General features: G+C 43.3%; 25 protein-coding genes and 1 pseudogene across 25 annotated transcripts; 12 read left to right on the top strand and 14 right to left on the bottom strand. All coding sequences in view use genetic code 6, as the record gives it.

The window, feature by feature from the left end:
* Positions 1-1,089: 1,089 nt before the first annotated feature.
* Positions 1,090-1,842, top strand: SS50377_22768 (uncharacterized protein; the record flags this gene model as incomplete). The annotated part of the gene is made up of 1 exon (XM_067906648.1): positions 1,090-1,842. The coding sequence occupies one exon, from the start codon at positions 1,090-1,092 to the stop codon at positions 1,840-1,842; it is 753 nt and encodes a 250-aa protein (XP_067765916.1).
* A 14-nt stretch (positions 1,843-1,856) lies between these two features.
* Positions 1,857-2,108, bottom strand: SS50377_22767 (uncharacterized protein; the record flags this gene model as incomplete). Its single annotated transcript, XM_067906647.1, has 1 exon — positions 1,857-2,108. One exon carries the CDS (start codon positions 2,106-2,108, stop codon positions 1,857-1,859), a length of 252 nt encoding a protein of 83 aa, XP_067765915.1.
* Positions 2,109-2,493: 385 nt separating this feature from the next.
* SS50377_22766 (Ubiquitin-conjugating enzyme E2) lies at positions 2,494-2,997 on the bottom strand (the record flags this gene model as incomplete). Its single annotated transcript, XM_067906646.1, has 1 exon — positions 2,494-2,997. One exon carries the CDS (start codon positions 2,995-2,997, stop codon positions 2,494-2,496), a length of 504 nt encoding a protein of 167 aa, XP_067765914.1.
* A 56-nt stretch (positions 2,998-3,053) lies between these two features.
* On the bottom strand, positions 3,054-3,257 carry SS50377_22765 (uncharacterized protein; the record flags this gene model as incomplete). The annotated part of the gene is made up of 1 exon (XM_067906645.1): positions 3,054-3,257. The coding sequence occupies one exon, from the start codon at positions 3,255-3,257 to the stop codon at positions 3,054-3,056; it is 204 nt and encodes a 67-aa protein (XP_067765913.1).
* A 34-nt stretch (positions 3,258-3,291) lies between these two features.
* SS50377_22764 (uncharacterized protein) lies at positions 3,292-3,813 on the top strand (the record flags this gene model as incomplete). Its single annotated transcript, XM_067906644.1, has 1 exon — positions 3,292-3,813. One exon carries the CDS (start codon positions 3,292-3,294, stop codon positions 3,811-3,813), a length of 522 nt encoding a protein of 173 aa, XP_067765912.1.
* A 53-nt stretch (positions 3,814-3,866) lies between these two features.
* Positions 3,867-4,055, top strand: SS50377_22763 (uncharacterized protein; the record flags this gene model as incomplete). The annotated part of the gene is made up of 1 exon (XM_067906643.1): positions 3,867-4,055. One exon carries the CDS (start codon positions 3,867-3,869, stop codon positions 4,053-4,055), a length of 189 nt encoding a protein of 62 aa, XP_067765911.1.
* A 33-nt stretch (positions 4,056-4,088) lies between these two features.
* Positions 4,089-4,601, bottom strand: SS50377_22762 (uncharacterized protein; the record flags this gene model as incomplete). Its single annotated transcript, XM_067906642.1, has 1 exon — positions 4,089-4,601. One exon carries the CDS (start codon positions 4,599-4,601, stop codon positions 4,089-4,091), a length of 513 nt encoding a protein of 170 aa, XP_067765910.1.
* A 44-nt stretch (positions 4,602-4,645) lies between these two features.
* Positions 4,646-5,260, top strand: SS50377_22761 (Phosphoglycolate phosphatase; the record flags this gene model as incomplete). Its single annotated transcript, XM_067906641.1, has 1 exon — positions 4,646-5,260. The coding sequence occupies one exon, from the start codon at positions 4,646-4,648 to the stop codon at positions 5,258-5,260; it is 615 nt and encodes a 204-aa protein (XP_067765909.1).
* A 24-nt stretch (positions 5,261-5,284) lies between these two features.
* SS50377_22760 (Hypothetical protein) lies at positions 5,285-5,694 on the top strand (annotated as a pseudogene).
* Positions 5,695-5,702: 8 nt separating this feature from the next.
* On the top strand, positions 5,703-6,194 carry SS50377_22759 (uncharacterized protein; the record flags this gene model as incomplete). The annotated part of the gene is made up of 1 exon (XM_067906640.1): positions 5,703-6,194. The coding sequence occupies one exon, from the start codon at positions 5,703-5,705 to the stop codon at positions 6,192-6,194; it is 492 nt and encodes a 163-aa protein (XP_067765908.1).
* Positions 6,195-6,227: 33 nt separating this feature from the next.
* SS50377_22758 (uncharacterized protein) lies at positions 6,228-6,581 on the top strand (the record flags this gene model as incomplete). Its single annotated transcript, XM_067906639.1, has 1 exon — positions 6,228-6,581. The coding sequence occupies one exon, from the start codon at positions 6,228-6,230 to the stop codon at positions 6,579-6,581; it is 354 nt and encodes a 117-aa protein (XP_067765907.1).
* Positions 6,582-6,823: 242 nt separating this feature from the next.
* Positions 6,824-8,311, bottom strand: SS50377_22757 (uncharacterized protein; the record flags this gene model as incomplete). The annotated part of the gene is made up of 1 exon (XM_067906638.1): positions 6,824-8,311. One exon carries the CDS (start codon positions 8,309-8,311, stop codon positions 6,824-6,826), a length of 1,488 nt encoding a protein of 495 aa, XP_067765906.1.
* Positions 8,312-8,855: 544 nt separating this feature from the next.
* On the top strand, positions 8,856-9,335 carry SS50377_22756 (uncharacterized protein; the record flags this gene model as incomplete). Its single annotated transcript, XM_067906637.1, has 1 exon — positions 8,856-9,335. The coding sequence occupies one exon, from the start codon at positions 8,856-8,858 to the stop codon at positions 9,333-9,335; it is 480 nt and encodes a 159-aa protein (XP_067765905.1).
* Positions 9,336-9,465: 130 nt separating this feature from the next.
* SS50377_22755 (uncharacterized protein) lies at positions 9,466-9,912 on the bottom strand (the record flags this gene model as incomplete). The annotated part of the gene is made up of 1 exon (XM_067906636.1): positions 9,466-9,912. The coding sequence occupies one exon, from the start codon at positions 9,910-9,912 to the stop codon at positions 9,466-9,468; it is 447 nt and encodes a 148-aa protein (XP_067765904.1).
* A 181-nt stretch (positions 9,913-10,093) lies between these two features.
* On the bottom strand, positions 10,094-11,608 carry SS50377_22754 (Condensin II complex subunit H2; the record flags this gene model as incomplete). Its single annotated transcript, XM_067906635.1, has 1 exon — positions 10,094-11,608. One exon carries the CDS (start codon positions 11,606-11,608, stop codon positions 10,094-10,096), a length of 1,515 nt encoding a protein of 504 aa, XP_067765903.1.
* A 70-nt stretch (positions 11,609-11,678) lies between these two features.
* On the bottom strand, positions 11,679-12,278 carry SS50377_22753 (uncharacterized protein; the record flags this gene model as incomplete). Its single annotated transcript, XM_067906634.1, has 1 exon — positions 11,679-12,278. One exon carries the CDS (start codon positions 12,276-12,278, stop codon positions 11,679-11,681), a length of 600 nt encoding a protein of 199 aa, XP_067765902.1.
* Positions 12,279-12,986: 708 nt separating this feature from the next.
* On the bottom strand, positions 12,987-13,439 carry SS50377_22752 (uncharacterized protein; the record flags this gene model as incomplete). Its single annotated transcript, XM_067906633.1, has 1 exon — positions 12,987-13,439. The coding sequence occupies one exon, from the start codon at positions 13,437-13,439 to the stop codon at positions 12,987-12,989; it is 453 nt and encodes a 150-aa protein (XP_067765901.1).
* A 962-nt stretch (positions 13,440-14,401) lies between these two features.
* Positions 14,402-14,929, bottom strand: SS50377_22751 (uncharacterized protein; the record flags this gene model as incomplete). The annotated part of the gene is made up of 1 exon (XM_067906632.1): positions 14,402-14,929. One exon carries the CDS (start codon positions 14,927-14,929, stop codon positions 14,402-14,404), a length of 528 nt encoding a protein of 175 aa, XP_067765900.1.
* Positions 14,930-14,974: 45 nt separating this feature from the next.
* On the top strand, positions 14,975-15,268 carry SS50377_22750 (uncharacterized protein; the record flags this gene model as incomplete). The annotated part of the gene is made up of 1 exon (XM_067906631.1): positions 14,975-15,268. One exon carries the CDS (start codon positions 14,975-14,977, stop codon positions 15,266-15,268), a length of 294 nt encoding a protein of 97 aa, XP_067765899.1.
* A 303-nt stretch (positions 15,269-15,571) lies between these two features.
* Positions 15,572-15,766, top strand: SS50377_22749 (uncharacterized protein; the record flags this gene model as incomplete). Its single annotated transcript, XM_067906630.1, has 1 exon — positions 15,572-15,766. One exon carries the CDS (start codon positions 15,572-15,574, stop codon positions 15,764-15,766), a length of 195 nt encoding a protein of 64 aa, XP_067765898.1.
* Positions 15,767-16,091: 325 nt separating this feature from the next.
* Positions 16,092-16,580, top strand: SS50377_22748 (Myb-like DNA-binding domain-containing protein; the record flags this gene model as incomplete). Its single annotated transcript, XM_067906629.1, has 1 exon — positions 16,092-16,580. The coding sequence occupies one exon, from the start codon at positions 16,092-16,094 to the stop codon at positions 16,578-16,580; it is 489 nt and encodes a 162-aa protein (XP_067765897.1).
* An 858-nt stretch (positions 16,581-17,438) lies between these two features.
* Positions 17,439-17,819, bottom strand: SS50377_22747 (uncharacterized protein; the record flags this gene model as incomplete). Its single annotated transcript, XM_067906628.1, has 1 exon — positions 17,439-17,819. One exon carries the CDS (start codon positions 17,817-17,819, stop codon positions 17,439-17,441), a length of 381 nt encoding a protein of 126 aa, XP_067765896.1.
* Positions 17,820-17,999: 180 nt separating this feature from the next.
* Positions 18,000-19,514, bottom strand: SS50377_22746 (Condensin II complex subunit H2; the record flags this gene model as incomplete). Its single annotated transcript, XM_067906627.1, has 1 exon — positions 18,000-19,514. The coding sequence occupies one exon, from the start codon at positions 19,512-19,514 to the stop codon at positions 18,000-18,002; it is 1,515 nt and encodes a 504-aa protein (XP_067765895.1).
* Positions 19,515-19,584: 70 nt separating this feature from the next.
* Positions 19,585-19,752, bottom strand: SS50377_22745 (uncharacterized protein; the record flags this gene model as incomplete). Its single annotated transcript, XM_067906626.1, has 1 exon — positions 19,585-19,752. The coding sequence occupies one exon, from the start codon at positions 19,750-19,752 to the stop codon at positions 19,585-19,587; it is 168 nt and encodes a 55-aa protein (XP_067765894.1).
* A 1,234-nt stretch (positions 19,753-20,986) lies between these two features.
* Positions 20,987-22,615, top strand: SS50377_22744 (uncharacterized protein; the record flags this gene model as incomplete). Its single annotated transcript, XM_067906625.1, has 1 exon — positions 20,987-22,615. One exon carries the CDS (start codon positions 20,987-20,989, stop codon positions 22,613-22,615), a length of 1,629 nt encoding a protein of 542 aa, XP_067765893.1.
* A 1,718-nt stretch (positions 22,616-24,333) lies between these two features.
* SS50377_22743 (uncharacterized protein) lies at positions 24,334-24,786 on the bottom strand (the record flags this gene model as incomplete). Its single annotated transcript, XM_067906624.1, has 1 exon — positions 24,334-24,786. The coding sequence occupies one exon, from the start codon at positions 24,784-24,786 to the stop codon at positions 24,334-24,336; it is 453 nt and encodes a 150-aa protein (XP_067765892.1).
* Between the last annotated feature and the right edge of the window lie 293 nt (positions 24,787-25,079).

Here is a 25,079-nt window from a genome sequence, read left to right as displayed (position 1 = left end):
ATAGTTTTTGCATGATTTAGTATACCATATCATATCAATAGGTGTATCTTATTATTAATGTTAACTCAAATCTATACACGAAATCAGGAAAATAATAGGATTGCTTCAAATAATTTATGTACATATAAGTTCAATAGAATATAAATAAGTCTAGAAAAAGTACCCTTTTGTCATTAGCAGCAATTTAATGATTCTTGTAGTTAAAGTTTATAGTGAAATAAATTAAGAACTAGTTGCATGAAAGTTTTCTATTTATTATAGGTTTCACCTGAAAATCAACTATAGTAACTAACTATATGTTTAAAAAGTATATTGTAAACTGTTTGATATTTAATCAAATTAAATTTTCATTCAGTATTTTTAACTATATAAACTTGTTGATAACAATTTGTAGAACAAAAATATAAAAAGAACTTATCTTAATGAGTAAATTCTTTGTATTTAAATTTTAAAATATTATATTTCATGACATATAGCGTTTCTATTGATATTAAGGTTCGACAATTATCAGTTACAAACTTCTTTGGATTATACAATTTAGGGTTTACCAGTATTAAGTATATTGTATTTACTAATTGTATATGGAATATTAATTAACTAGATGTTTTAAATTTGAATTTAACATTTAAATTTAATAATACAATTTAGTAAAATATAATATTCTAATTTATATGTTTATTTGGTAATAATATAAATTATATTGTTACTTTTGTAATATATGGTATCATCTCTAAAAGTGCTAGCAAGTAATTTGTGAATATTTGATTTTATATTTGATAAACTTTATAAGTTATCTCCGCTATTCACTTATTTATACATTTTATTTAAAATGTAAAGAATAATTAACATTTATTTAGCAATGTTTGATTATACTTGTTTTTATTTGATTAATAATAATTTTATATATTTTGCAGGTTTATTAATAATTAGAATAATTTAAATAATAAACAATTTATTATGATATCATACTGATAATAGTTTAAACTAATTAGTTATACATGATATATATTAAATATTATTGTAGTTATTATTAATAATTTATGTTTACATTATATTCTAAATTTATATAGATGTAATATTCTGTATAAAATGAAAAGGTAGAAAGGATAAGTACTTATTGATTAAGAAGGCAATACGACTGTACTTGAAGCCTTTAATATCGTAAAATACAATTTAAAGTAATTAATAACAAAAGATATTTAGTATAAATCATTTATAGAAGCACATCAATTTATTACAACTTTTACTAAATCGCCTTAGACTAAACTAGTAAAATTAAGGTTTAAATAATAATTCTCAAACTACAATATCTTGGCTTACCGGCAAACAAAACCACATTTAATGCGAATTTATGGTTCTGAATCAGTAAGCGATATCAACATATAATCTTGTGATAGAGGCCTTTTATCTTATACACAAACAGCAATACTTCCTATATCATATATTAATGAGCTTTAAATGCCTCTTAACTACAATATTGCAGACTCCTTGTCAGCAAGAGAAGTATATAGTTGCAAATAAACATCATAATTAGAATTTGTCTAAGAGTAATTTAGTGAAATATCATCAACAGGAGATTTTAAAGAATAGGAATGTTAATATGTATCTGATTTCACATAATACTAGTAACATACTGAACCTAAAAGTTAACGAGATTCTTTGATTTTTTTTACTCATCATGAACTCTTGGAAATTGAAAATTTATTTAATAAGCTAAGCGATGATGCTAGTGATAACATATATTAATGCTAAAATACTCTACATATTAATCATCCTGTAGCATGTAAAAAAGTGTTAGGCCCATTAAAAAAGCTTACTAAGAGTTCCTCATTCAAAAAGTGAATTATTGATCAATATCACAAAAAGCTATCTATTCCTATCAATGAATACTAGTCACCTGTTGATAGCTGTGTAATTGAGCAAGACATTTCGTCCATAAGTCCAGTTGATCCTAGAATCTGTTTTTAGAAAAATTAAATCCTTAGAACGTCATTATTTTATTCTTCTATTGATAAATCACAAGGAAGCTAGGCATAATCTTATTAAAAGATGAAAGTTTTGTAGTAGAATGACTGCTATACTTTTGAACTATGTAAACATGCTCCCATTTTTGTTTAAGTAAAAGGAAAACAATCGTTAATTAAAATAATGAATATTATTGTTTGTTAATACAGTTTAAAAATTAAAGTTATTTTGTGATGCAATATATTAAAATTTACTTATTCAAAATTGCAGATATATACAATGCGTCGAAAATCTTTAAATAAGGAAATTGTAAAGATTTTTCACAATATAAACTTATCACAAGTATTCCTACTTAAATTTGAGACGCATATTATCTGGTTACCTAAATACGCAACAGCTTAAATTTTATATCATTTAAGTAATTAAATAGTATAAAAATTGTGAAATCAAGACAAAAGTTAAGTTTTAATTCATTATTCTTAATTAATCAAAATATTTAAAATAAGATAACTAGTAATAAGAAATCATTCACTCTTCATCATCTTCTAAGCTAAGGCGTACACATTTCTTGACTCGCTTTTTATATTCTACTTAATCATTTCTGAATATTTTTGCAGCGTCAACATTAGCTGGAGATTCACAATTTGGTTCTGCTAACATGCTTTAAACGCTAACAATCACACTACTGGCACTATGAACTGGTAACCATCTCTCGCTACGATCTTCATAAGCATTAGGATCATCTCCTGGAGCATGTAGAATAGAAATACAGACTGCCCCATCTGTGAATACATTAGGATGAAAAACGGAAGATGTAAATTTAAGTTTAGGTGGTTTATCTGGGTAATCGTCTGGAAAAGTTAAAATAGCGCGAAATAATCCTGATTCAAAAGGAGAATCAGGAGGGCCTTAAATAAGAATCTTCCAAGAGAATAAAGAATCGTTAAGAAGCCCAACAGATATTCCTGGAATAGGATCTCGTTGTAGCTACTAATATTCACGAAGTAGATGGCGCTATGCACGTGATGACATATATTAAATAGAAGTGGTATAAAATATATTTAAAAATATATTATTATATAATTTCTTCATTGTATCTGTAGCTCAGCCGATGTAGGGACATCCAGAGTATTGGTATACCTTTCAACACCAGTTTGGGCCCGTCGGGAAGAACCGTGACCGCAAAGTGCTTCCTCTGCTCCGCCTTCGTCTCCCGGAGTGGACAGATCCGCGACCTCCGAGCCTGCGTTAGCCCCGAGCACCAGATTGGCGCCGCGAGCAAATTGAGGCATACCACTCCGACGCAGCAGTGAAGGACTCGCTCACATGTACCTGCGCCCGGACCGGCGGTAGTAGGGGCTGGTGTAGAACTGGCGCTGGCCGATAACCTGGCAGCCGCCCTGGTCCGTACCCGTGGGGATCAGGCCCGTCGGCACTGGTGCCTCCGGCTGTACCTCGGGGTTCTCGATGAAGACGCTCAGCGGCTGGTGGCGGGACTGCGGGGCGCCCATTTGCGGGAGTGGAGCGGACGCTGCTGGCGTCCTGGAGGGATGCAGGGATCTGGAGAATAGCTCGGCTAGCCAGCTTCACGCATTGGCATGCACATGGGTAAGGTCTCCATGGGACCTTGGCGGGACAGACGCACCAGAATTTAGCCTCCAGGCAGCGGCGGGAGCTGCTACATTCTCACGTGTGTCCTACCCATTAGCAAGGCAGCGGTGCTTAGCGCGTCGCCAATTTGATGTTTATGACCAGTAACACCAGAGATACAGACTGTCTAAATTTGCGGCACTGGCATCTGCAGAAACCGATTTATTTAGCATAAACGCATTATACTTCCGGCAATGAAATCCAGAAACTCCGGTATCGGTCCACAATACGTTGCAACCCATATTCCAAAAATGCCGCTCCACCTCCGGATAAACAGTTTCGTGCCCAAGATGCTCGCGTCGCCACGGTGCTGCTTCATCGAGAAGGTTGCCGATCTGGACAATTTATGCGTGCGGGACTTCACCATGAAGCAGATCAGCAAGACGTGCCTCGTGGATCAGATTTGTGACAGCGCGTCCACGAGCGACATCGTGTTCTGAGTGAGTGCAGTATCCGCGAGTATGGCAGCCTCATCACTTCCTGAACATCAGGCTTCGCCTCTCTCGCACAGCTCGACCCGTCTTCAGTTCCTGCTCGGCCCGCTCCAGCTGCCTCCTCTGGGATACGATATAGGTGATCTGGGCGACCAGTGTCTCGACCGAAAGGTGGCAGCTGCTAATTCCCCGTAGATCTTTCTCTGGTGGTGCGCATGGCAGGATGGTGTCCATCCCTATCTGCCGGAACTAGGCTTTCTGCCTACCGGTGATGAACCGGGTGGGGCGGGCCTGCGGAGGTGAGAATCCGCCGTGGGTGAAGAAGAAGGCCTCACTGTCCTCAGCCTTGATCACATCCCTCCCTTTGGGGACTGTGTAGCGACAAGGCTCCGTACAGTGCTGGACCCGGCGCTAAAACTAGGTCACCGCTGCCTGCTGCTGCGCAGACCTGAACCCCTGAACCAGGCTCTATTGCCGTGCCGGCCCCGTGCGGAGGCGATACTGCATGAAGTGTACTGCGTGGTCGGGTACGTATTTCGTGGGGAATGGCATTTTGGCTTTTAATATGTGTCCGCACCTCTAGAGACATCTCCAAAATGCAGACGATCTTCTTCGACCTGGACGGAACCCTGGTGGACTCCCTGGCATCCATCGCCACCGCACTCAACGCTTCGAGACTCGTATTCGGCCTGGACCCGCTCCCTGATGCCGAGGTGTGCCGCTGCGTTGGCTGGGGCGCGAAGGCCCTGGTGGAGCGCACGGCCCCCGCCGCTGTGTAGGAGCAGCTGCTTGCGCACTACCTAGCCGAGCTGCACGCAGCTACCCCGGCCCTCTTCCCTGGGGTCGTCGAGCTGTTAGACGCGCTGCGGGCGGCTGGAAGGAACCGGCTCGTGGTGGCCTCGAACAAGCCGGAGGACACCCTGCAGCAACTAGTGGTCAAGCTCGGGCTGGCGCAGTACTTCGACGAGGTCAGGGGCGTCGGGGCCTTCCAACCAAAGCCCAATCCCGCCATCCTAGCGTGCGAACAGCGGGCCGTTCTCGTGGGGGACAGCGAGGTGGACGTGCAGACGGCCATCGCGGCCGGCATCCCAGTAGTGGCGGTCACCTACGGTTTCAGGACGCGCGCCGAGCTGGTGGGAGCGACGATTATCGTGGACTCCGTGGCGGAAATCAGGGAGGCGGTGGAACGGCTCCTGGGCGAAGAGGAGTGATACTAATAATGAATATAGGCTGCCATGGCAGCGGAATAGATATTTGGGGACTGTCGCTAGGGCCGAGGCCAGAGCAGAGGGCCCAGCCGCAGAACGCGGTTGGAGGCCCAGCATGTCGGATCCATATAACGCGAGGCCGCTGCTGGTGCGGCACGTCAACTCTAGGTCCTTGAGGGAGCGGGACGGAGCGGGGAATGCGGGCGGTGGTACATATAATAATGCAGTTATCTAAATCGAGCGACGCCAAATTCAGGGAGGGCTAGCACGCTCGGACCTGCGAGGCGCACACCTGGCGGGCACTCATGGCACCTAGTCGGGCAAACTTCCCGACCGGGCGGAGAAGCAAACCAGTATATTCTGGAAGCGGGGTTGTAACTGATGGGTGTTTCTATCACATATTATACACAACCCGAGCGCTTTCGCCGCCACGGCTCCTTCCAAAATGCGCAGCGACAGGCTCCTCCCATTGCATACCGCACAGGGCAATTCTGCGCAGCTCCTAAATACCATGCGACATAACGTTAACATCTTGATTTAAAGAGACAATAAATATGAAGATTTTTATAAAAGGTATGAATTTACTAAAAGATACGTATAAATAATCTAAATGAAGATCAACGGCGGTATTAAATAGAATTTATACTCCTGGCATGATATGCTGTAAAATGATACTGGAAACTTCATTTTGAAAATAAACAACTCGGATACAGATTTAAGCGAGGCCCAGATTATCTATTAGGACTCTAGCAGTAACATTTTTCATACACCAATATTCAAATCGCCGCGCAACTCAGGTTCAAAGTAATTTCGGTAGTGTGATCGATAGATAGAATTCAGTGAAGATCGAACTAGTAGCACAACTTTGATACTTAAAAAAGACGTGGAAGATATAAAACTTTAGCTGGATATTTCAGAATCTTATTCCATGAAGTGATTTTATTATATAAAAATAAGTAACATAGACAAAATGCGAGCTGCGGTAATTGCCCTTTAATATTTTAGATAGGCTCCTCTCCACCTTCCGTACTCCTCTATTGTTATAGGGGCATTCGATGGTTTTGAGAACCCCTTGGTTAATGACACATTGTAATATCGTCATGGAAATGCTCCAAACAATGAATATGGGGTATCATTTGCTGCAAAACTTCTTAGACCTGCTTTAGAAGATGCTATCCACGAGTAATTTATCAAGAGCGGGACTTCAACTGCATGTATAGAATTAAAGTAAAATGGGAGAATGTCATGGGAGGCGTGCGTTCAATGTGCATGTGATGTGCTATAATATAACGGAATGGTGCTAATTTAGTGTTACGCTAAATGAATAAATTGGCTATTATAACAATTTCTATTTATCTGTAAATATTATTTTGTTTCTGACTTTAAACTGCAGAATCATATTTGCAGTGACTATATAAGCTAAAATCAACCCAACTTCCATACAAATAGCCACCCACATTATTCACTAACCATCCAGCAAAAACAATCAAGTTTACAAAAATATTTTTATTAATTATTATACAATAATAATACTAATTTCCACATCCTTCCAATTTTAAAAATTGCTCACGCAAGCACCTCGAAAAGGCAGAATTCCCCATGCTGCACCCATTTAATTTGCCGCTGCGCGCCAAGCACCTACCGGTAGTCCGCTCCTACCATCCGCATCAGGTACTTGCCCCCTTTTACCACACCCCGGTTCTGCCGCAAAACGCGGATTTGTGGATCGATCTCGAGTCTGAAAACTATCATGCTAGTGCCCTGGAACCCTACGCTACGCAGTGTTACGTATCGCCCCATCTATACCGAGAAACGGTTTGCCAGGTCTGCGAGCTCCGCGTGAAGACGCCTGCCGCTCCCGGCGCCGCAGATCACCTGCACTGCTACACTCTTACGGCACGTGAAGAGAGCGCGTAGCGCGCGCTCCTCGGTTACAGAAACGAGCCCCTTGGCGTCCCCGAGCACGAAAATGACGTTAGGCTTCACTGCGGAAATTCCGCGCTGTGCGGGGAACGAGACCACGTTTGGATCTCGAGCAACTCGGAAAACGAGCTGTGTGCGCCCCGTTGCCAGGATACCAGAAATCGCGTACTTCTACCGCACGCTAAGCTCGCGCTGTGTGAGCCAGGTTTGGCAAATCTCCAAAGATTTTTACGGGGGGATCTTGTTGTTGAAAATGCAGATCTTGCCTTTCTTAAACTAATCAGCGAAACATTTCTAAATATCTTCTGGGGTGTCGGCCCACATTTTATTCTTCACCATGTAGCTGAGGCGGTCAGTACTGCAAACTGGAGTTTTCACTACTGAATTGTTTCTATGGCCCAGTAGTTTGTTGCTCACGTTAAAATATCGCGGGAACTCCTGCTTTAGGCACCATGTGAAGTCCAGATTGTACCAAGAAAGTCCGATTTTTTGCATGTTCCAGGCGTGGTTTTCACCGTTGGAGGCCGGACCCGTCACGCAGATTGAAGCCTTGTTCAGCAGCTTGGAGAGGAGCTTGAACAGCTTCGCGAAGCCGGCGCAGACGGCCACCCCGTTAAATGGACCCAGCGGGCTGAACTGGCTGTGCTTCATATTCTTTTCAGCAATATTGCCGTATCGCGAATGTTTCGTTATCCAGTCAAGATACTTTTTGTCAAGGGAGTTGCGGTCGGCCCCGGTCTCCTGGATAAGTTTCGTCGCACGCGCGATTATGGTGTTTTAAATCTGTATAGCGTTGGCTGTGTACGTGAAATTCAGCTTCGTGATGAACGGGTTTGCGACGTACGCTCCAAAATCGCACATGTAGAGCTCCGGCATTTCGTAATAGAAGAACTTACGAACGAGCTTATAATCCACCACGGTGAGTTTGAGTGATTTTGGGAGCGTTATGCTGGGTTTCATGAATGCCATGGCGCTGGCGGCCTGCGTAACCAAAACCTGCTGTGATTTCTTGAATTTTGCGTAGTAGTAGTCTGATGCAAAACCATACTGTTTCAGAATCTGGTGAGGGACTGGCTTCTGTGCTTTTTTCGCGGGAGGCGAGGATGGCCGGCCGACCTGTCTTTACTTCATTTTACATAATTTCGAATAATATTAAATTAGGACGTTATACGATTTTTGAGTATAATATAGTATAACTTAAAATGGATATAAAGATATATAAGTGTAAGTGTGTTAAAAAATTAATAAACAGTAATTTTAATCATAACTGGAAAAACTAAAAAACCGTAAAAAATTCTCAGTTTGTTTTAGGATCTCAACAAAATAGTATAATAACTTAATTAATTAAAGTTGATTTTTTGATGATGTTATTAAGTTAAATTGTGATAATTTTGCAAATTGAAAGTTTGCTTAGAATGCAGTATATTATAATTTCTTAAGTCTTAAATGGTCTTAAAACGTAAGTCATATTTATATATGTAGTAATTTTACAAGAGATTGAGAATATAAATCATGGCGAAATTACCAAATTTACTCAGTAGTCTATTTAATCACAGTACCGATCAAAAGGCTAGATACATAAATATAGGATTAATTTTAATACTGAGCCTTTTTTGCCACGCATCCAGAAGAGCATGCCGCTGGATTACAGAATCTCTGCATAGTGGTGGTGACGATGTACATAATCCTGCTCCCAGCGCACGCAACTCGATTGATAATTACTGGATAATATATACTATCCTTTTTTGTCCTCCAGGACGCCAGCAGCGTCCGCTCCACTCCCGAAAATGGGCGCCCCGCAGTCCCGCCACCAGCCGCTGAGCGTCTTCATCGAGAACCCCGAGGTACAGCCGGAGGCACCAGTGCCGACGGGCCTGATCCCCACGGGTACGGACCAGGGCGGCTGCCAGGTTATCGGCCAGCGCCAGTTCTACACCAACCCCTACTACCGCCGGTCCGGGCGCAGGTACATGTGAGCGAGTCCTTCACTGCTGCGTCGGAGTGGTATGCCTCAATTTGCTCGCGGCGCCAATCTGGTGCTCGGGGCTAACGCAGGCTCGGAGGTCGCGGATCTGTCCACTCCGGGAGACGAAGGCGGAGCAGAGGAAGCACTTTGCGGTCACGGTTCTTCCCGACGGGCCCAAACTGGTGTTGAAAGGCATGCGATATATCAACATATATGAGCTCAAAGAGGCTTCATTATTGTAAGAAAATTTAGCATAGATTTGAACTTCTATTTTATAGAGAGTATTGAATTTACTTCCACACTTTTAGTAAGTATATTTTCAGTATGTATAACTTATTAAATTCTTCATACAGATTGAATTAACGTCGTAATATCTTTCATACAGGCTACATTCTTCTCTTTTATAAATGAGTGAGGAAATCATTTATCTAAGGAAACCATTTGAGAACAAACTATATTACAATATATTTTTGCAGCTATTACACAAAATTCCGACAAGCAAATGACTACACACCATGTTCCTCTCCTTTTCGCGTAAACCTAAACCATCCTTACCGCACCCACCTGCAGTAACTAGCCGCTTCTAGTGAAATTTAGCATTTACAATTTACGAATACACCCCACCTTAAATTGGAGTCGGGCATACTCCACTGGTGCATATGCTACTATTATCCTGCAGTTGCCAACGGCGTGGTTCGTAAAGGATGATGTTCTGGGCTGGCTAATCCGCCAATTGGCGGATACTGCCTAAACTGCCTCCCCGCATTTGCTGGACTGGTAAGCACTATCGTAGTTCAAACTTTAGGCTGCGCCCGTCGCGCATAGTCCGGCCGCACAACTCTCAGCGGGATACTTTCGCCACCAACTAGCCCGCGCAAACAGCCACATGCCTCCGCCCGCACCATCTCCAGGAGGTCAGTTGGCGCGCATCCGAGACGCCGCCTCCCTCAGTCCTTCCGCAACACAAAGATGCCCCGCTCGCCCTCGTCGATGATCTCGCACTTGCCCTGGCTGGCCAGCAGCAGGGCGCCCATGAAGTTCTGGGACAGCTCGCGCCTGTTTTTGCTCAGCTGCCGGAGGAGCACCTTCTCGCCGCTTTGGTCTAGAACGGCCTTCGTGACCTCCTAGATATCGAAGGGCGCCGTGCTTACGATCGTGCTCTTCTTCCAGAACAGGTAGTCGTGGTTTATTATTTTCCGATACACGAACCCACTGCCCTTCTGGAGCTGGCGCTGCACCAGCGGCTCCTTCGGGATCTCGAAATCGAGCTGGATCTGGCTGCCCTGGGTCTGCTCAGCCTGGCGTGACGCCTGGTCTTGTTCCACGGAGACCACCTACCTCGCGCCGAAGATCGCCTTTTTGGCGGTCGCAGAGTGCACGCTGTCCGAGTAAAAGGTGCCGGCGGTGACGAACGCGTCGGTGTTGTTTAGGGCGACGAGGTCGTAGTCGAAACCGCGCTCCTGGTAGTCCAGGCCCGCCAACTCGCCCACGAAGACGTAGTTCCCGATCCTGACGTCCTACCTGGGAGGCAGAATCTCGTTAGGCCGCATCAGCTGGAAGGGCTTGGCGGCTGCGACCTTGGCGGCCTTTTGATCGCAAAAGCCCTGGATTTTCTAAAAGAGCGTATCCATCTGGTCGGCGATGCTCTCTGTCGCAATGTCGAGGATGGCATGGAACGAGAGCTCGTCCAGGTTGATGTCGTCTGGGCCCTCGCCCGGGTCAGAGTTCTCGCTTGGCTGCACCATATCGTGGCCGGGCGGAGAGTCGGGCTGGGAGCTCAGAGCGGATGGCGGCAGAGGTTGCTGCGGCGCGATGACACTTTTCTCGGCGCCGACCAGCCTGCTCATCTGCTCGTACATCTTGGGGTTCAGGGGCGTCGAGAACAGCGTCGGGCCTGCCTTGACGTCGCCATTGAGCGCTCTGTACAGCTGGGGCGTGTCCCAGTGCTCAAACACCAGGAGTTGCTGCTGCTAGATGGCGGAGAACACGGGCGAGATTTTGTAGTTCTGGGTCTCCAGCGAGGTCCTGGAGCACAGGCTGGTCTGGGGGTCGCGGGGCAGCAGGCACAGGTCCTCGGTGGGCTCCTGCTGGAACTGCTCAAAGTACGAGGTCAGGTCGTACTCTTGGGGCGACGCTATGTAGTCGATGATGATGTTCTGGCCCGAAAAGGCCGCCAGGGATTTGCGCCGGCTGGGCTTCTGGTTCCTGCTGTTCTGTATCAGGGCAGCCTGCAGCTAGTCGTACAGGAAGTCGACCTTGCGCGCAAATATGCTGCTCGCCCCCAACACCAGCGCCGCCGCGTCCCGGAAATCTGGAATTTCGTCCTCCGTGAAGGTGCTGTAGAAGTCCTCAATGTAGGGTTCCAGGTCGATCTGCCATGCATCCGAAAGGTCCTTTATGGGCCTCAGCAAATCGGATATCTGGTGCAGCTGGGAGGTCTGCGATGGCACGAAGTACGACATTTACGCAGACTTAGAAGGTGACTATACATAAAATAATCAACTATTTATATTCGTTCCAAATGTAGAGTGGTCACTTGCACGGGCTCTTGAACATGGTAAAGTTGAACGTTTTCGGCACCGTGTACTTTGGCTCGGCTCTCACCGGCAGGAAGGGCTGCACCGGCTTGTACTCCATAGCCTTGTACACCATCTGCTTTCTCAGCTCCTGCACTTCCTATTTTTCCCTGTTATTCCTCTCCTCTTCCTCTCTCAGCTCCATCTCCCTCGTGAGCTCCTCTTTCCTTCTCATGTACTCGTCAAACGCTTTGCGCTCTTTGGCCCTCTTGGCAGAGTTCATGAACATGCCATATGTGACATTTGCGTCCTAGTCGTCGTCCGTCGAATCTTCGGCGTGCGCGAGAGGTTTCTAGAAGAACTTTGGGACTTGCTTAGCCTTGTGAATTCTGAGCTGGTTCTCGCGCTCGCCCTGCTGGCTTAAAAGGCGCTAAAACTGCTCCTTGGACCGCTGCGAAAAGTAGTCCCCAGGGAACTCGAAAGGCTGTGGGATGGTGGGCTAAAGTGTCTGTCTCGGTCTAACTGTTTCTGGATGGTATGTAGTTTCTGGTATATCGAGCGCATGCTGGCGTTTCGAAATTGGAGGAGTAACTGCTGAGCGAACTGGCAAAGGCATTAAAAGAGGCGGTTGTGGAGTGGTTGATTGTTTATAATTTAATGTATAATAATATTAATATTTTGCAAATTAGAGTTATTTTTAGTTAATTTAATAATATTTATTTTTGAGATAGTTTTTGAAGTGAGATAAACTTGTAACACTGAATATTACGTTTAAAGAGTATTTAATTTATGTTGAGCTAATATAATATGTAATGAAGTTTAATTCTATTTGCTGATGAAATTCACCATAAACATCAATTTAAATTTAGGCAGAAAGATGTGAGATTATAATAAAAATAATATATGACTAATAACAAATGTCATTAAAATAGAAATGACATTAAAAGTATAACAGTCAGTTGATCATTTAATTAAAGCTTAACTAGTATTTAGTAATTAAGCTACTATAAATAATATTAAAATTATTTTCTACCTCTTTATTTTATAGCCGCATATATAGAATATAGTTAACTATAGTATAATAACATTTTTCGCAAAACCTAAGTCTGCCCGCCGTCAGCAGCTATTTACCCAACGCCACCTTCGTGTACAACCCGATTACCGGGATGGGCATATTGCGGGCCACGTACCTCCCGGAGTCCAGATCTAGCGCTTTCGAAATCTGGCAGAAGCTCGACGGCAGACTCACCAGAGCATCAGTGGAACTGGCCAACGCCCAGGAATCCTTTTCCGAGAATTTTGAGTATCGCCATCAGCAGAACATTCAGATCAATATTCCCTTTGAGACCGATGCGGAAAAAGAGGCCGGGCTTCTCACCACCCAGTCGAACTTCAAGATCACCTTCCTGGACATGGACGCCGAGGTGAAGCAGACCCTGGCCTACTTCTCGGTGCTAAGCTTCAACGCGAATGATTGCCTAGTTGACGTTAAGGCGTCTCTAGCAGACAACGTCTTTACGATATCAGCCAAGCAAAATGGGTGTAATTACTCGATTACACAGTTTGGCAAGAAACCCTCTGGGCTCGCACCGGAGTAGTTAAATGAAACTGTGTTAGCTGAGTTGGTAGTATTCGATTAGTCCCTTATATTTTAGGTTGGCGTGCAGTTTTCCTCCCTCACTGAATCTTCACCTATCGAAGTGGTGTTCAACTGTAATAATTTTCCCAACGTAAGTGAGTGCGACTAGATGGTAAATAATATTATTTACAACGCCATAGTGGACCTTCAATTCAATCTTTATTTCTAACTAAACAATCCTGATACAGATTATCTTACATTCACAACTTCAATAGATAACATTTTTGATACCAATCTTGTTAATTGCTACTCAGACTCCTCTTACCAAATTAACGGAGAACTTATAATCCTATACTTTACGCCTACTAACAAATGTGTGTTTTCATCAAATTTAACGGAAGTTATTGTTGGGATTACAAATTCTGAAATTGCAGGTGAAGGCGTCACATGGACGTACTAAAATAACCAGTCGGAATTCCGCTAAGAAACTACCACATTATCAGTAGAGTGCAAATAGGTTGAAGACCCCACTTGCATTGAATTACTATCCTTTCTAGGAAAGGAGGAGACTCTTCTTGTTTCAGTCACAGTCCTCGTATATAGAGACAACGGCGCGCTTGATTTCATAATGTTAAATCCAAGAAGATATCAGTCGTGTTATGAATACACTTAGCTGACTGTTTAGTTCGAAAGCAATGCCGTCGAGGGATCAATTTAAATAGGCAATGCGCCGATTTATATTATAGGATGTACACTCCAAGTATAATCCAGATATCTAATCTAAGTATCATTTTTTGAAAAAACGGTTAAAAATGGTTTAATAACAGATATCTTGCCTGAACCATTCCTAGTGCTCAGTCGACGAGATATTTTTTCAGTGCAAAACTATTCTATCGCATTTGAAGATTCTGTGGACCGAGCCACTGCACAGAAAGTTTCATCTCTAATTACGAGCAAGAGGCTTTATTCTATTGTATAATATGATCAAGTCATAATTCCCGTGATTTAGTTTTTCGATCAGACAAGAATATATAGTAATACGCTAGTGTATAGTATAACGGGGGTATCTGGAATTGTGGCTGGATTGCTGATTTTAGCTTGTGAATGCTTTTGCAGAAAGTCTGGATCTGTGGATACACTACAAACGAAAAAGAGTGAGCTCAGAACTTGTACTTCCTCCTGCCGCGCTCGGCGCGCTCCCTGGCCTTCGCGTATGCCTGGTCCATCTCCAGCTGCTTCTGCCGCTCGCCCTCGTCGTCGAAGCGGGACTGGAACAGCCAGGGCCGGGCGACCTTGACCCAGAGGACCGCCACGGCGCCCAGCGGCAGGAGGAGGAAGCTCCAGCGCATCCCGTCGCTGAAGCTGAGCAGCACGAGGCAGAACAGCAGCACGTAGACCACGTCGAAGAGGGCCGAGAAGAGGTGGCCCTGGGTGATGGGCGAGTTGTTGCGCAGCGTCTGCGTGCCGTCCATGCTGGGCTGCGCGAAGCGGGCCAGGGCGCGGTAGATCGCGCAGACGGGCCCCATGGCCAGGCAGGAGCAGCAGACGCGCGGGAGCCGCACGGAGCGGGCCCGCAGGCCGTAGGAGAGGGCCAGGTGGAAGGCGAAGACGGCCGCGATCGCGCTGCGCAGCTTCCCCACGGTGGCCGCGTTCTGCTGGACGATCTTCTTCTGCGCGTCGTTCGCCATTTGCGTAGAGGGGCCGGATATTGTATTATAAGGCATGCCCCCGGAATGAAGTTCTACCGCAACTTCAACGGTCTGGCCATCCTCGACTTCCGGGGCGCCAGCGTGCTGCAGTTCGACCTCGCGAGCGTCAGGGTGCCGTTCGACGGTGCGGACTTCACGGGCTCGCGGCTCGTGCGGCTGAGCGCCACGGCGCCGCTGGTCCTCCGGGTCCTGAAGCTGGCCGACTGCAGGGGACTGCGGTCCGCCGACACCGGCCTGGTGGAGGGCCTGGAGGTGCTCGACCTGCGGGGCTGCGGCCTGGGGCCCGAGGGCTTCAAGGCGGTGCGGGTGCTGGTGTGACTCCGCGGCAGGGTGGCTCAGCGGGCCGGAGGCAGCAGGACCGACGGCCAGCGGCAGAGGGCGGACCCTGCGCAGCATTGCCCAGCCCCTTTCTAGATGGCCGTATTACGCGGGAATACGCACTGTATACTTTGGACTTTCCGCTTTGTTTGGGAACTGGCGTCACAATGGCCTAATATGAGGTATGGAAAACGGAGAAACTGGTTTCCTTGCTAACTCATCTGCACTCGCGCAAATGCCCTTTCCATTCTTGAGCGGCTCGCCTTATATTGATACCCCTTCGCCAGCACATTGTCAAGGAAAATGCCGCTGCACCTGAGGCATGGCAGCTTCAAGCCCCGGCCCAAGGAGCCCATCCGGTGCGCCTTCGCCAGCCGGCTGATGAGCCTGGACAACCTGTGCGTGCGCGAGTTCAGCCTGGACGAGGTCAAGGAGTTCTGCCTGCTGGACGGTATCTGCGAGAGCTCGCTGGCACCAGACGACCCTGGGGACTAGTGAGTATGACGTGGATCACTGTGGGCAGGCCTTCGCGCCCTCTGGAGCAGCGGAGGGGCCAGCCCGCTCTGGTGTAGCGCAGCAGCCCTATGGCGAGCCCGCCTACGGTGCCCGATAAGCACGGCAGAGATCGTATAATAAGTAACGAGTACCCGCAGGCTAAAGAAATATAAATACTTGAAAGCGTCAGTCAAACCTTTGCGTCCTCAGTATTGAGTCTGGGGCGGCTGTAACTAATCATCCTGGGGAGTGGAAAAGGAAAGTATGAATTGAATCAATTTAGTAAATTATTATATATATTCTACTAGAATCTCATTTTCGACTCCAAATGCTCCCCCAGCAATACGCATGCTACTGCATGGGCCTTATCACCTATGACCAGATAGGAGACCTTACCGCCTGCTCTTGCCACCTTGAACCGGAGCTTCGGACGCGCTCTATCCCGCTCACCGCATATCCGCAAAAAGTCGCTAAAACGCGCTCTCACTGGACCGCCGAACACGATGCACTGCTCCTGAAACTGATACAGGAGCACCCCAACGACTTCGGGCGGGCTGCGCTCAAGCTCCCATTCAGCCCGTCGCAGTGTCAGCAGCGCTTTGCGCGTGTGCTGCGTCCAGGGCTCTGCAAGGGCCAGTGGACGCCATCCCAGGACCAGGTACTCATCGCCATGGCGTCCCGCGTCCCGTAGCCTGGTTGGAGCGAAATTGCAGCCGCGCTGGGCGACCGTACGGACAACCAGGTCCGCTGCCGCTTTCTCAGGATGCGGAAAACGTGGGCTAAACGCGGCGAATTGGGGTCCGCAGCGTTGATTTGAGCGGTTTATTGGAAACTTCGCGCGAAATGTGCAAAATAGCGAGTTTTGGGACTGTTGTGGCATGAGATTTGGTACGAATTGCTCTAATTCTGAATTAAAATTTAGCGTTTATTATATCATTTGAATGATATTTATTTTTGATTTCTAAAAGAAAATGGGCTGCAAATCAAACTCTGGTTCGGGCCTTTCAGCGTTTTCAAATCCATATTCGTTGGCTTTGTTGACAGGTTTGTTGAATTTCTGGAAGAAAAATTGATTTTAAGTGTATTAGAATATAATAATGCAATATCTCGTGTACTTGAAATACGCGTTAACGGACATAATAGATGACTTGGTTTTAATTGGTTGTCAATATCCTGTGCTGGCGCCCAAATGAGTTAAACTGTACCGTAAATAATTGATTTCAGACTTATTTAGTGAATGCAAACAGTTGGGATGAAAGTTACACAAAATTGTGTTTAAGAATTAATGCAGTTGACAAACTATAATTGTTAGGGTAAATGGATAGATAGCGCGTTAAAGATTGCTTTTGTGTTAAAACTATTGTTTTTGGACTGGAGGCAGCAGGTTAATCTACGATTTTGTTGCGAGTCGTCGAGAATAATGGACCTCTTTAGTTGCAAAAATAGCATCTATATACTAAATTATTTTGTGTTGACTTTGTATTAAGTAAAAGTATAGTAATATAATAAATAGCAAATCACTGTTTAGATTCCTATCTAGTCGAAGTTGAGAATGTCCTCATAATCCAAAAATATCAAAAAATATCTGTTACAAAGTAGATGAATAATCTTAACGTATTTTAATTTATTAATAATGAAAAAGTTACAATTAATATTCATTGTAATTACCGTAAAATCATATCTAAATTGTTGTGAAGTAATTTTTATACACCTAATGTACAGTACATTTATATAACTTCAAGATAGTAAACTAGAAAATACAGGAGATAATTACACAAAATCCAACAAGCAAATGACTAGACACCATGTTCCTCTCCTTTTCGCGTAAACCTAAACCATCCTTACCGCACCCACCTGCAGTAACTAGCCGCTTCTAGTGACATTTAACATTTACAATTTACGAATACACCCCACCTTAAATTGGAGTCGAGCGTACTCCACTGGTGCATATGTTACTATTATCCTGCAGTTGCCAACGGCGTGGTTCGTAAAGGATGATGTTCTGGGCTGGCTAATCCGCCAATTGGCGGATACTGCCTAAACTGCCTCCCCGCATTTGCTGGACTGGTAAGCACTATCGTAGTTCAAACTTTAGGCTGCGCCCGTCGCGCATAGTCCGGCCGCACAACTCTCAGCGGGATACTTTCGCCACCAACTAGCCCGCGCAAACAGCCACATGCCTCCGCCCGCACCATCTCCAGGAGGTCAGTTGGCGCGCATCCGAGACGCCGCCTCCTCAGTCCTTCCGCAACACAAAGATGCCCCGCTCGCCCTCGTCGATGATCTCGCACTTGCCCTGGCTGGCCAGCAGCAGGGCGCCCATGAAGTTCTGGGACAGCTCGCGCCTGTTTTTGCTCAGCTGCCGGAGGAGCACCTTCTCGCCGCTTTGGTCTAGAACGGCCTTCGTGACCTCCTAGATATCGAAGGGCGCCGTGCTTACGATCGTGCTCTTCTTCCAGAACAGGTAGTCGTGGTTTATTATTTTCCGATACACGAACCCACTGCCCTTCTGGAGCTGGCGCTGCACCAGCGGCTCCTTCGGGATCTCGAAATCGAGCTGGATCTGGCTGCCCTGGGTCTGCTCAGCCTGGCGTGACGCCTGGTCTTGTTCCACGGAGACCACCTACCTCGCGCCGAAGATCGCCTTTTTGGCGGTCGCAGAGTGCACGCTGTCCGAGTAAAAGGTGCCGGCGGTGACGAACGCGTCGGTGTTGTTTAGGGCGACGAGGTCGTAGTCGAAACCGCGCTCCTGGTAGTCCAGGCCCGCCAACTCGCCCACGAAGACGTAGTTTCCGATCCTGACGTCCTACCTGGGAGGCAGAATCTCGTTAGGCCGCATCAGCTGGAAGGGCTTGGCGGCTGCGACCTTGGCGGCCTTTTGATCGCAAAAGCCCTGGATTTTCTAAAAGAGCGTATCCATCTGGTCGGCGATGCTCTCTGTCGCAATGTCGAGGATGGCATGGAACGAGAGCTCGTCCAGGTTGATGTCGTCTGGGCCCTCGCCCGGGTCAGAGTTCTCGCTTGGCTGCACCATATCGTGGCCGGGCGGAGAGTCGGGCTGGGAGCTCAGAGCGGATGGCGGCAGAGGTTGCTGCGGCGCGATGACACTTTTCTCGGCGCCGACCAGCCTGCTCATCTGCTCGTACATCTTGGGGTTCAGGGGCGTCGAGAACAGCGTCGGGCCTGCCTTGACGTCGCCATTGAGCGCTCTGTACAGCTGGGGCGTGTCCCAGTGCTCAAACACCAGGAGTTGCTGCTGCTAGATGGCGGAGAACACGGGCGAGATTTTGTAGTTCTGGGTCTCCAGCGAGGTCCTGGAGCACAGGCTGGTCTGGGGGTCGCGGGGCAGCAGGCACAGGTCCTCGGTGGGCTCCTGCTGGAACTGCTCAAAGTACGAGGTCAGGTCGTACTCTTGGGGCGACGCTATGTAGTCGATGATGATGTTCTGGCCCGAAAAGGCCGCCAGGGATTTGCGCCGGCTGGGCTTCTGGTTCCTGCTGTTCTGTATCAGGGCAGCCTGCAGCTAGTCGTACAGGAAGTCGACCTTGCGCGCAAATATGCTGCTCGCCCCCAACACCAGCGCCGCCGCGTCCCGGAAATCTGGAATTTCGTCCTCCGTGAAGGTGCTGTAGAAGTCCTCAATGTAGGGTTCCAGGTCGATCTGCCATGCATCCGAAAGGTCCTTTATGGGCCTCAGCAAATCGGATATCTGGTGCAGCTGGGAGGTCTGCGATGGCACGAAGTACGACATTTACGCAGACTTAGAAGGTGACTATACATAAAATAATCAACTATTTATATTCGTTCCAAATGTAGAGTGGTCACTTGCACGGGCTCTTGAACATGGTAAAGTTGAACGTTTTCGGCACCGTGTACTTTGGCTCGGCTCTCACCGGCAGGAAGGGCTGCACCGGCTTGTCTCCATCGCCTTGTACACCATCTGCTTTCTAATAGCCTTAGTTTATTTGCATTTTATTAGGAATATGCATTTATTATCTGTTTAACTCCGTCAATGTCGTTACAGATTGGATATATATCTTATTTTATGGCTTTAAATTCCTTGTAATTGCTTTCTTATATATTATATGATTTTTAGCATTGGATTAAAGTCTTATAGATATAGATCCACCTATACTCTAGATATTACGGTTGCTTCCATATCAATCTAATAGTAATTCCCTCATTATAAGAAGTCTTTTTACTAATTTTACCTTTCAAGTTTTTTACTGCTTCTCTATTCACGTTATATTTGTTATATTTTTCTATGTATTCCTATTTTCCATTACCGCTTTCCAATTATATGAGTTATTTTCACTGAAAAAATATCATTTATATTAGTATCACTAGATAAATTCTTAACTACGAAAAAATTATGAATATAATTTTAGCAGAATCTTTTTAATTTTATTTACTAAGTCGAAATAAACAAAGAAATGTTCTTGAATTAATTAAAAATTGAATTTATAACGTAGTTAAAACTTGTACAACTGACTTAAGTATTTTATTATTTTAATGTTATAATCCATTTTAAATTTGGTATAACAATTCTGAGATTTTAGACGATACTTGAGAGTTGTTTAAAAGATCAATTGTGGATAGCTATGTGTGATAATTATTTTTTTATTTATCTTAGTTTTTCAATAACATTAGAATAAGTCTAATCAAGGAATTTTCTTTTTATTGTCGTTACCTTTTATATCTAAATATAAAAAATTCACAATATATAGTTAACCTAGTTTTATACTATTTACTCTATTAGTTTTAAATTTGAAAATTTTATTAGGTATTCCATTATAATCTCATTATTTAATTAATTGTAATGCAAACAAAAGTTATAAAGTAATTACAATAATCGTCTTATAATTGAATTGTTTTTTACTATTAGTGTTTTGCTTTATGCATATTGTTAACAAGTACAATCAGATATAATTACAAAATAAACTATACCACTCACTATTGAAAGCCTAGACTTATAAGTTTACTAGAATTTCGTAACATTTATTTCTTAGCAATCTGTTTATAATGTATATTATATACGTAATGTTTTCCATTGTCAACAAATTAGATTGTACCAATAACCTTTTATTATTCTGTATTTAAAATTCTAAAAACCCTATTTCTTTTACCTTCCTATATTCAATTTATATTAATATATCATAAAAATTTTTTTAACACAAATAACATTATATTTACCGCTCCAAACGTGCGTTCCATTATACTAGAATGCTCCTTACGCTTAGTCTCACATGTTACCAGCCTAACGCTACTTTCATCTACAATCCGATCACGCACCAAGGTACCCTAACCGCCTCCTATTTACCACCAGATGATTCCAGCCCTTTCAAGCTATGCGCGTAACTGTAGAACCACCTCGCCAGGGCCAAAGTCGAGCTCGCAAACTCTGAAATTGCGATATCCTCAAATTTCAATTTCAGGCACTTGGAGTAGCTACACCTCCAGATCTCATTTGATTCGGTCGCTCAGCAAAATGCTGGACTTGTCACTCGCCAGTCCAATTTCCTTGTGTAGATTATGGATATGGACGCTGAAATTCGTCAAACGCTCTCATACTTCTCACTACTTGTGTTCAACCATGATGACTGCATTGCTAGCGCTGTCTGCGAGATCCACGGGTCACAAATAGTCATACGCGCTGAAAATCGCGGATGCGACCTCTCAAATACACAGTTTGCCGCAGGTGGAGGAATCGATGACGAGAGCTTCAATAAAACCGTTATTGCGAGCTTGTCACTTTTTGATAAACTGTTAGATATGCCCAGTGGCCTCTTGCTGCGGGATCAACCGGATGCTAACAGGTTTGAAATCATCTTTGACTGTGTGCACCAGTAAGATGAAATAGATGCGGAGATCTGCTTTGACATAATACGGAGCCTCGCGCTGACTCCGGTGCTAGATTTTAACATCATTTTTAACTACTAAATGCAACGCCCTGATCATAGCTTCCTATAAATAAACACCAAAATTAACTAGATTTTCGAGGTCGGGTATGACAACTGTTTCAAAAATACCACGTATCAGCTGAACACTCAGATGGTTGTTTTCTACCTCAATCCAACAGGGAAATGTAACTTTGGTGATGGAAGAGTACAAACAATTATCGGCCTTACGGATAGCATGAATTTATAAAATGCTAAGATATGGACGGCAGATATCAAGATTGCAGAACTTACTAGTGAATCTACTAGATACTCGGTTGAATGCAAATAGCTAGACGATAAATTTTGTAAATCAAGTATCTCAGTTTTGGAAAAAATATAGAACGTGTTTATGTTCTTCAGAATTGTGATCCATAATACGGATGGTACAGTTAATTTTATCATTATTGAGCCATCTAAGTATCAAGAATGTTATACATCAACTGAAATGCTTTTGAGTTTCCCAAAGGGTGCAGTGGAAGCAAAACTCATCCTGAAAAGCCATGCAATTGCATTCCAGACCTGCTAACTCAACGTGTTAACGAGGTAGACGATAAGCCTTTTTCTGTACCGGCACACAGTTCCAGACGGGTCGATAACGCAAATTGAGGATACCCCATTCTATGAATTCTCGATTATAGACTAGTTTTCAACGGCAAACACATCTATATAATTCAGTTTGACAGATTTGAACGTCATTCGAGAGATATCGAGTCTGGTCCGATAAGATATGTTTTACGCCCTGATTCGTTATGGCACTATCCGGCTTCCGGTGTTCAATACGATAGATTAGGCAGATCTTTATGATTAAACGCCTATTTACATGATTATGATTATTGGTGGATTATTAGGTGGTATTTTTATAGCCGGATTGGAAATTTTAATTTTTATGCGAAAAATCAAACGGCTGATATGACCTCTGATTTGTTTTTATAGAATTATAATAATGTATATTATCTGATGTTATAATGTAATATGCTGCTGGTCGTTTTTTACTTAAAGATAGTTGTTGCAGAATTTTTAGTAATAGTGGAACTTAGAATTAAATTTTATATGTTCGTCAACCGGTTTTATTTGAGGTTAAATTATTAAAAATTAGAATAAGCAATAATATATTATCCAAGCTATTTATTATTATTATTTAATTACATGCTGATAATAATAATTATTCAGCTGATTTTCTAATAAATTAATTGAAAAGTTTTTTTTGGAATATTATAAGTTCCTGACGATATTTACAATCTTACAATATATCCCAAATCAATAGTGTAATTACACTAATAATTAATATTTTATTATAATCTAAAGACGACTTAAAAAAATATGGAATTTTAATGACCTCTTAACAGAAGACTAAACTTTATGCGAAGTTATATGATATATATTATACTTATTGTTATGTGGTAAATAACTACCAAGTAATAGAGTAAATAAAATCCAATTCTATATTATAATGTAAAATATAATGATTATAAATTTGAATCTCGATTAAGCATGTGCTAATAATACTTTGTTTAACATAATAAATTAATGAATTTATATTCTATATTGTACTTAACAATCACTGATAATTAGAATTTAATATATTTATTAACATTATAATAACAAAAATAAATGTTATAATTTTTTGATGTAAGATCTAAGTTAGTGAGTTGCTAGTAAATTTCAGTATCATAATGATAATAAGATTCATCACAAACTAAAATTATATTTCAGCTTTTACTCTCTGTTTTAATAAAATTATTATTAATAAAAGGATACTTACATATTATTAATTAAGTGTATCAATATATTCATTGTTCGTATGGTTTAAGATATATATAAAAGACTGTTCTTTTAGTTAAAACATTGAATGCTTTACATTGCTATGTAATTAAATTTATTACGCTGAAGAGTACATATAAATCAAAAATACTTATAAAACTTGATATTAAAATATTATTATCTTGTTCTGGATAGAAATGCACCCCTATAAAGATTATACTATTTCTATTATTAATAATAATTCTATCTTAACAGAAAACAAACAGCAAAAACTATGAGAAATAAATGCTAATTAGTATTTAACATATAGAATTCTAGAAATAAATTACAAGTTGAATAATTAAATGACAATATATGTAGCATTTTTTTACTAGTGTTATGATTGATAAATATTTTTAATATATAATTTAGATTTATAAGGAGGATACTATTATTTCACATAGAGAAATTACTATATAATGTAATTTGTTATCAACGCTTCAGATTAACTATTACATAATTTATAAAAACTTACATATTTGTATTTTTAACAAAATACAATAACATATTGAAGGACAATGTATATCATTTTACAAAATTGAATTTATTTTTCTTGTATCATATATTAAAACATCATACTAGTTACATATTTATCCGTTATTTAATGCTAAGTCTGCCCGCCGTCAGCAGCTATTTACCCAACGCCACCTTCGTGTACAACCCGATTACCGGGATGGGCATATTGCGGGCCACGTACCTCCCGGAGTCCACATCGAGCGCCTTCGAAATCTGTCAGAAGCTCGACGGCAGACTCACCAGAGCATCAGTGGAACTGGTCAACGCCCAGGAAGCCTTTTCCGAGAATTTTGAGTATCGCCATCTGCAGAACATTCAGATCAATATTCCCTTTGAGACCGATGCGGAAAAAGAGGCCGGGCTTCTCACCACCCAGTCGAACTTCAAGATCACCTTCCTGGACATGGACGCCGAGGTGAAGCAGACCCTGGCCTACTTCTCGGTGCTAAGCTTCAACGCGAATGATTGCCTAGTTGACGTTAAGGCGTCTCTAGCAGACAACGTCTTTACGATATCAGCCAAGCAAAATGGGTGTAATTACTCGATTACACAGTTTGGCAAGAAACCCTCTGGGCTCGCACCGGAGTAGTTAAATGAAACTGTGTTAGCTGAGTTGGTAGTATTCGATTAGTCCCTTATATTTTAGGTTGGCGTGCAGTTTTCCTCCCTCACTGAATCTTCACCTATCGAAGTGGTGTTCAACTGTAATAATTTTCCCAACGTAAGTGAGTGCGACTAGATGGTAAATAATATTATTTACAACGCCATAGTGGACCTTCAATTCAATCTTTATTTCTAACTAAACAATCCTGATACAGATTATCTTACATTCACAACTTCAATAGATAACATTTTTGATACCAATCTTGTTAATTGCTACTCAGACTCCTCTTACCAAATTAACGGAGAACTTATAATCCTATACTTTACGCCTACTAACAAATGTGTGTTTTCATCAAATTTAACGGAAGTTATTGTTGGGATTACAAATTCTGAAATTGCAGGTGAAGGCGTCACATGGACGTACTAAAATAACCAGTCGGAATTCCGCTAAGAAACTA

This window comes from Spironucleus salmonicida, chromosome 3 (assembly GCF_000497125.1).
Source record: "Spironucleus salmonicida strain ATCC 50377 chromosome 3, whole genome shotgun sequence".
Classification (NCBI taxonomy): Eukaryota; Fornicata; order Diplomonadida; family Hexamitidae; genus Spironucleus; species Spironucleus salmonicida.
This window is presented reverse-complemented; position numbering and strand designations above follow the sequence as displayed.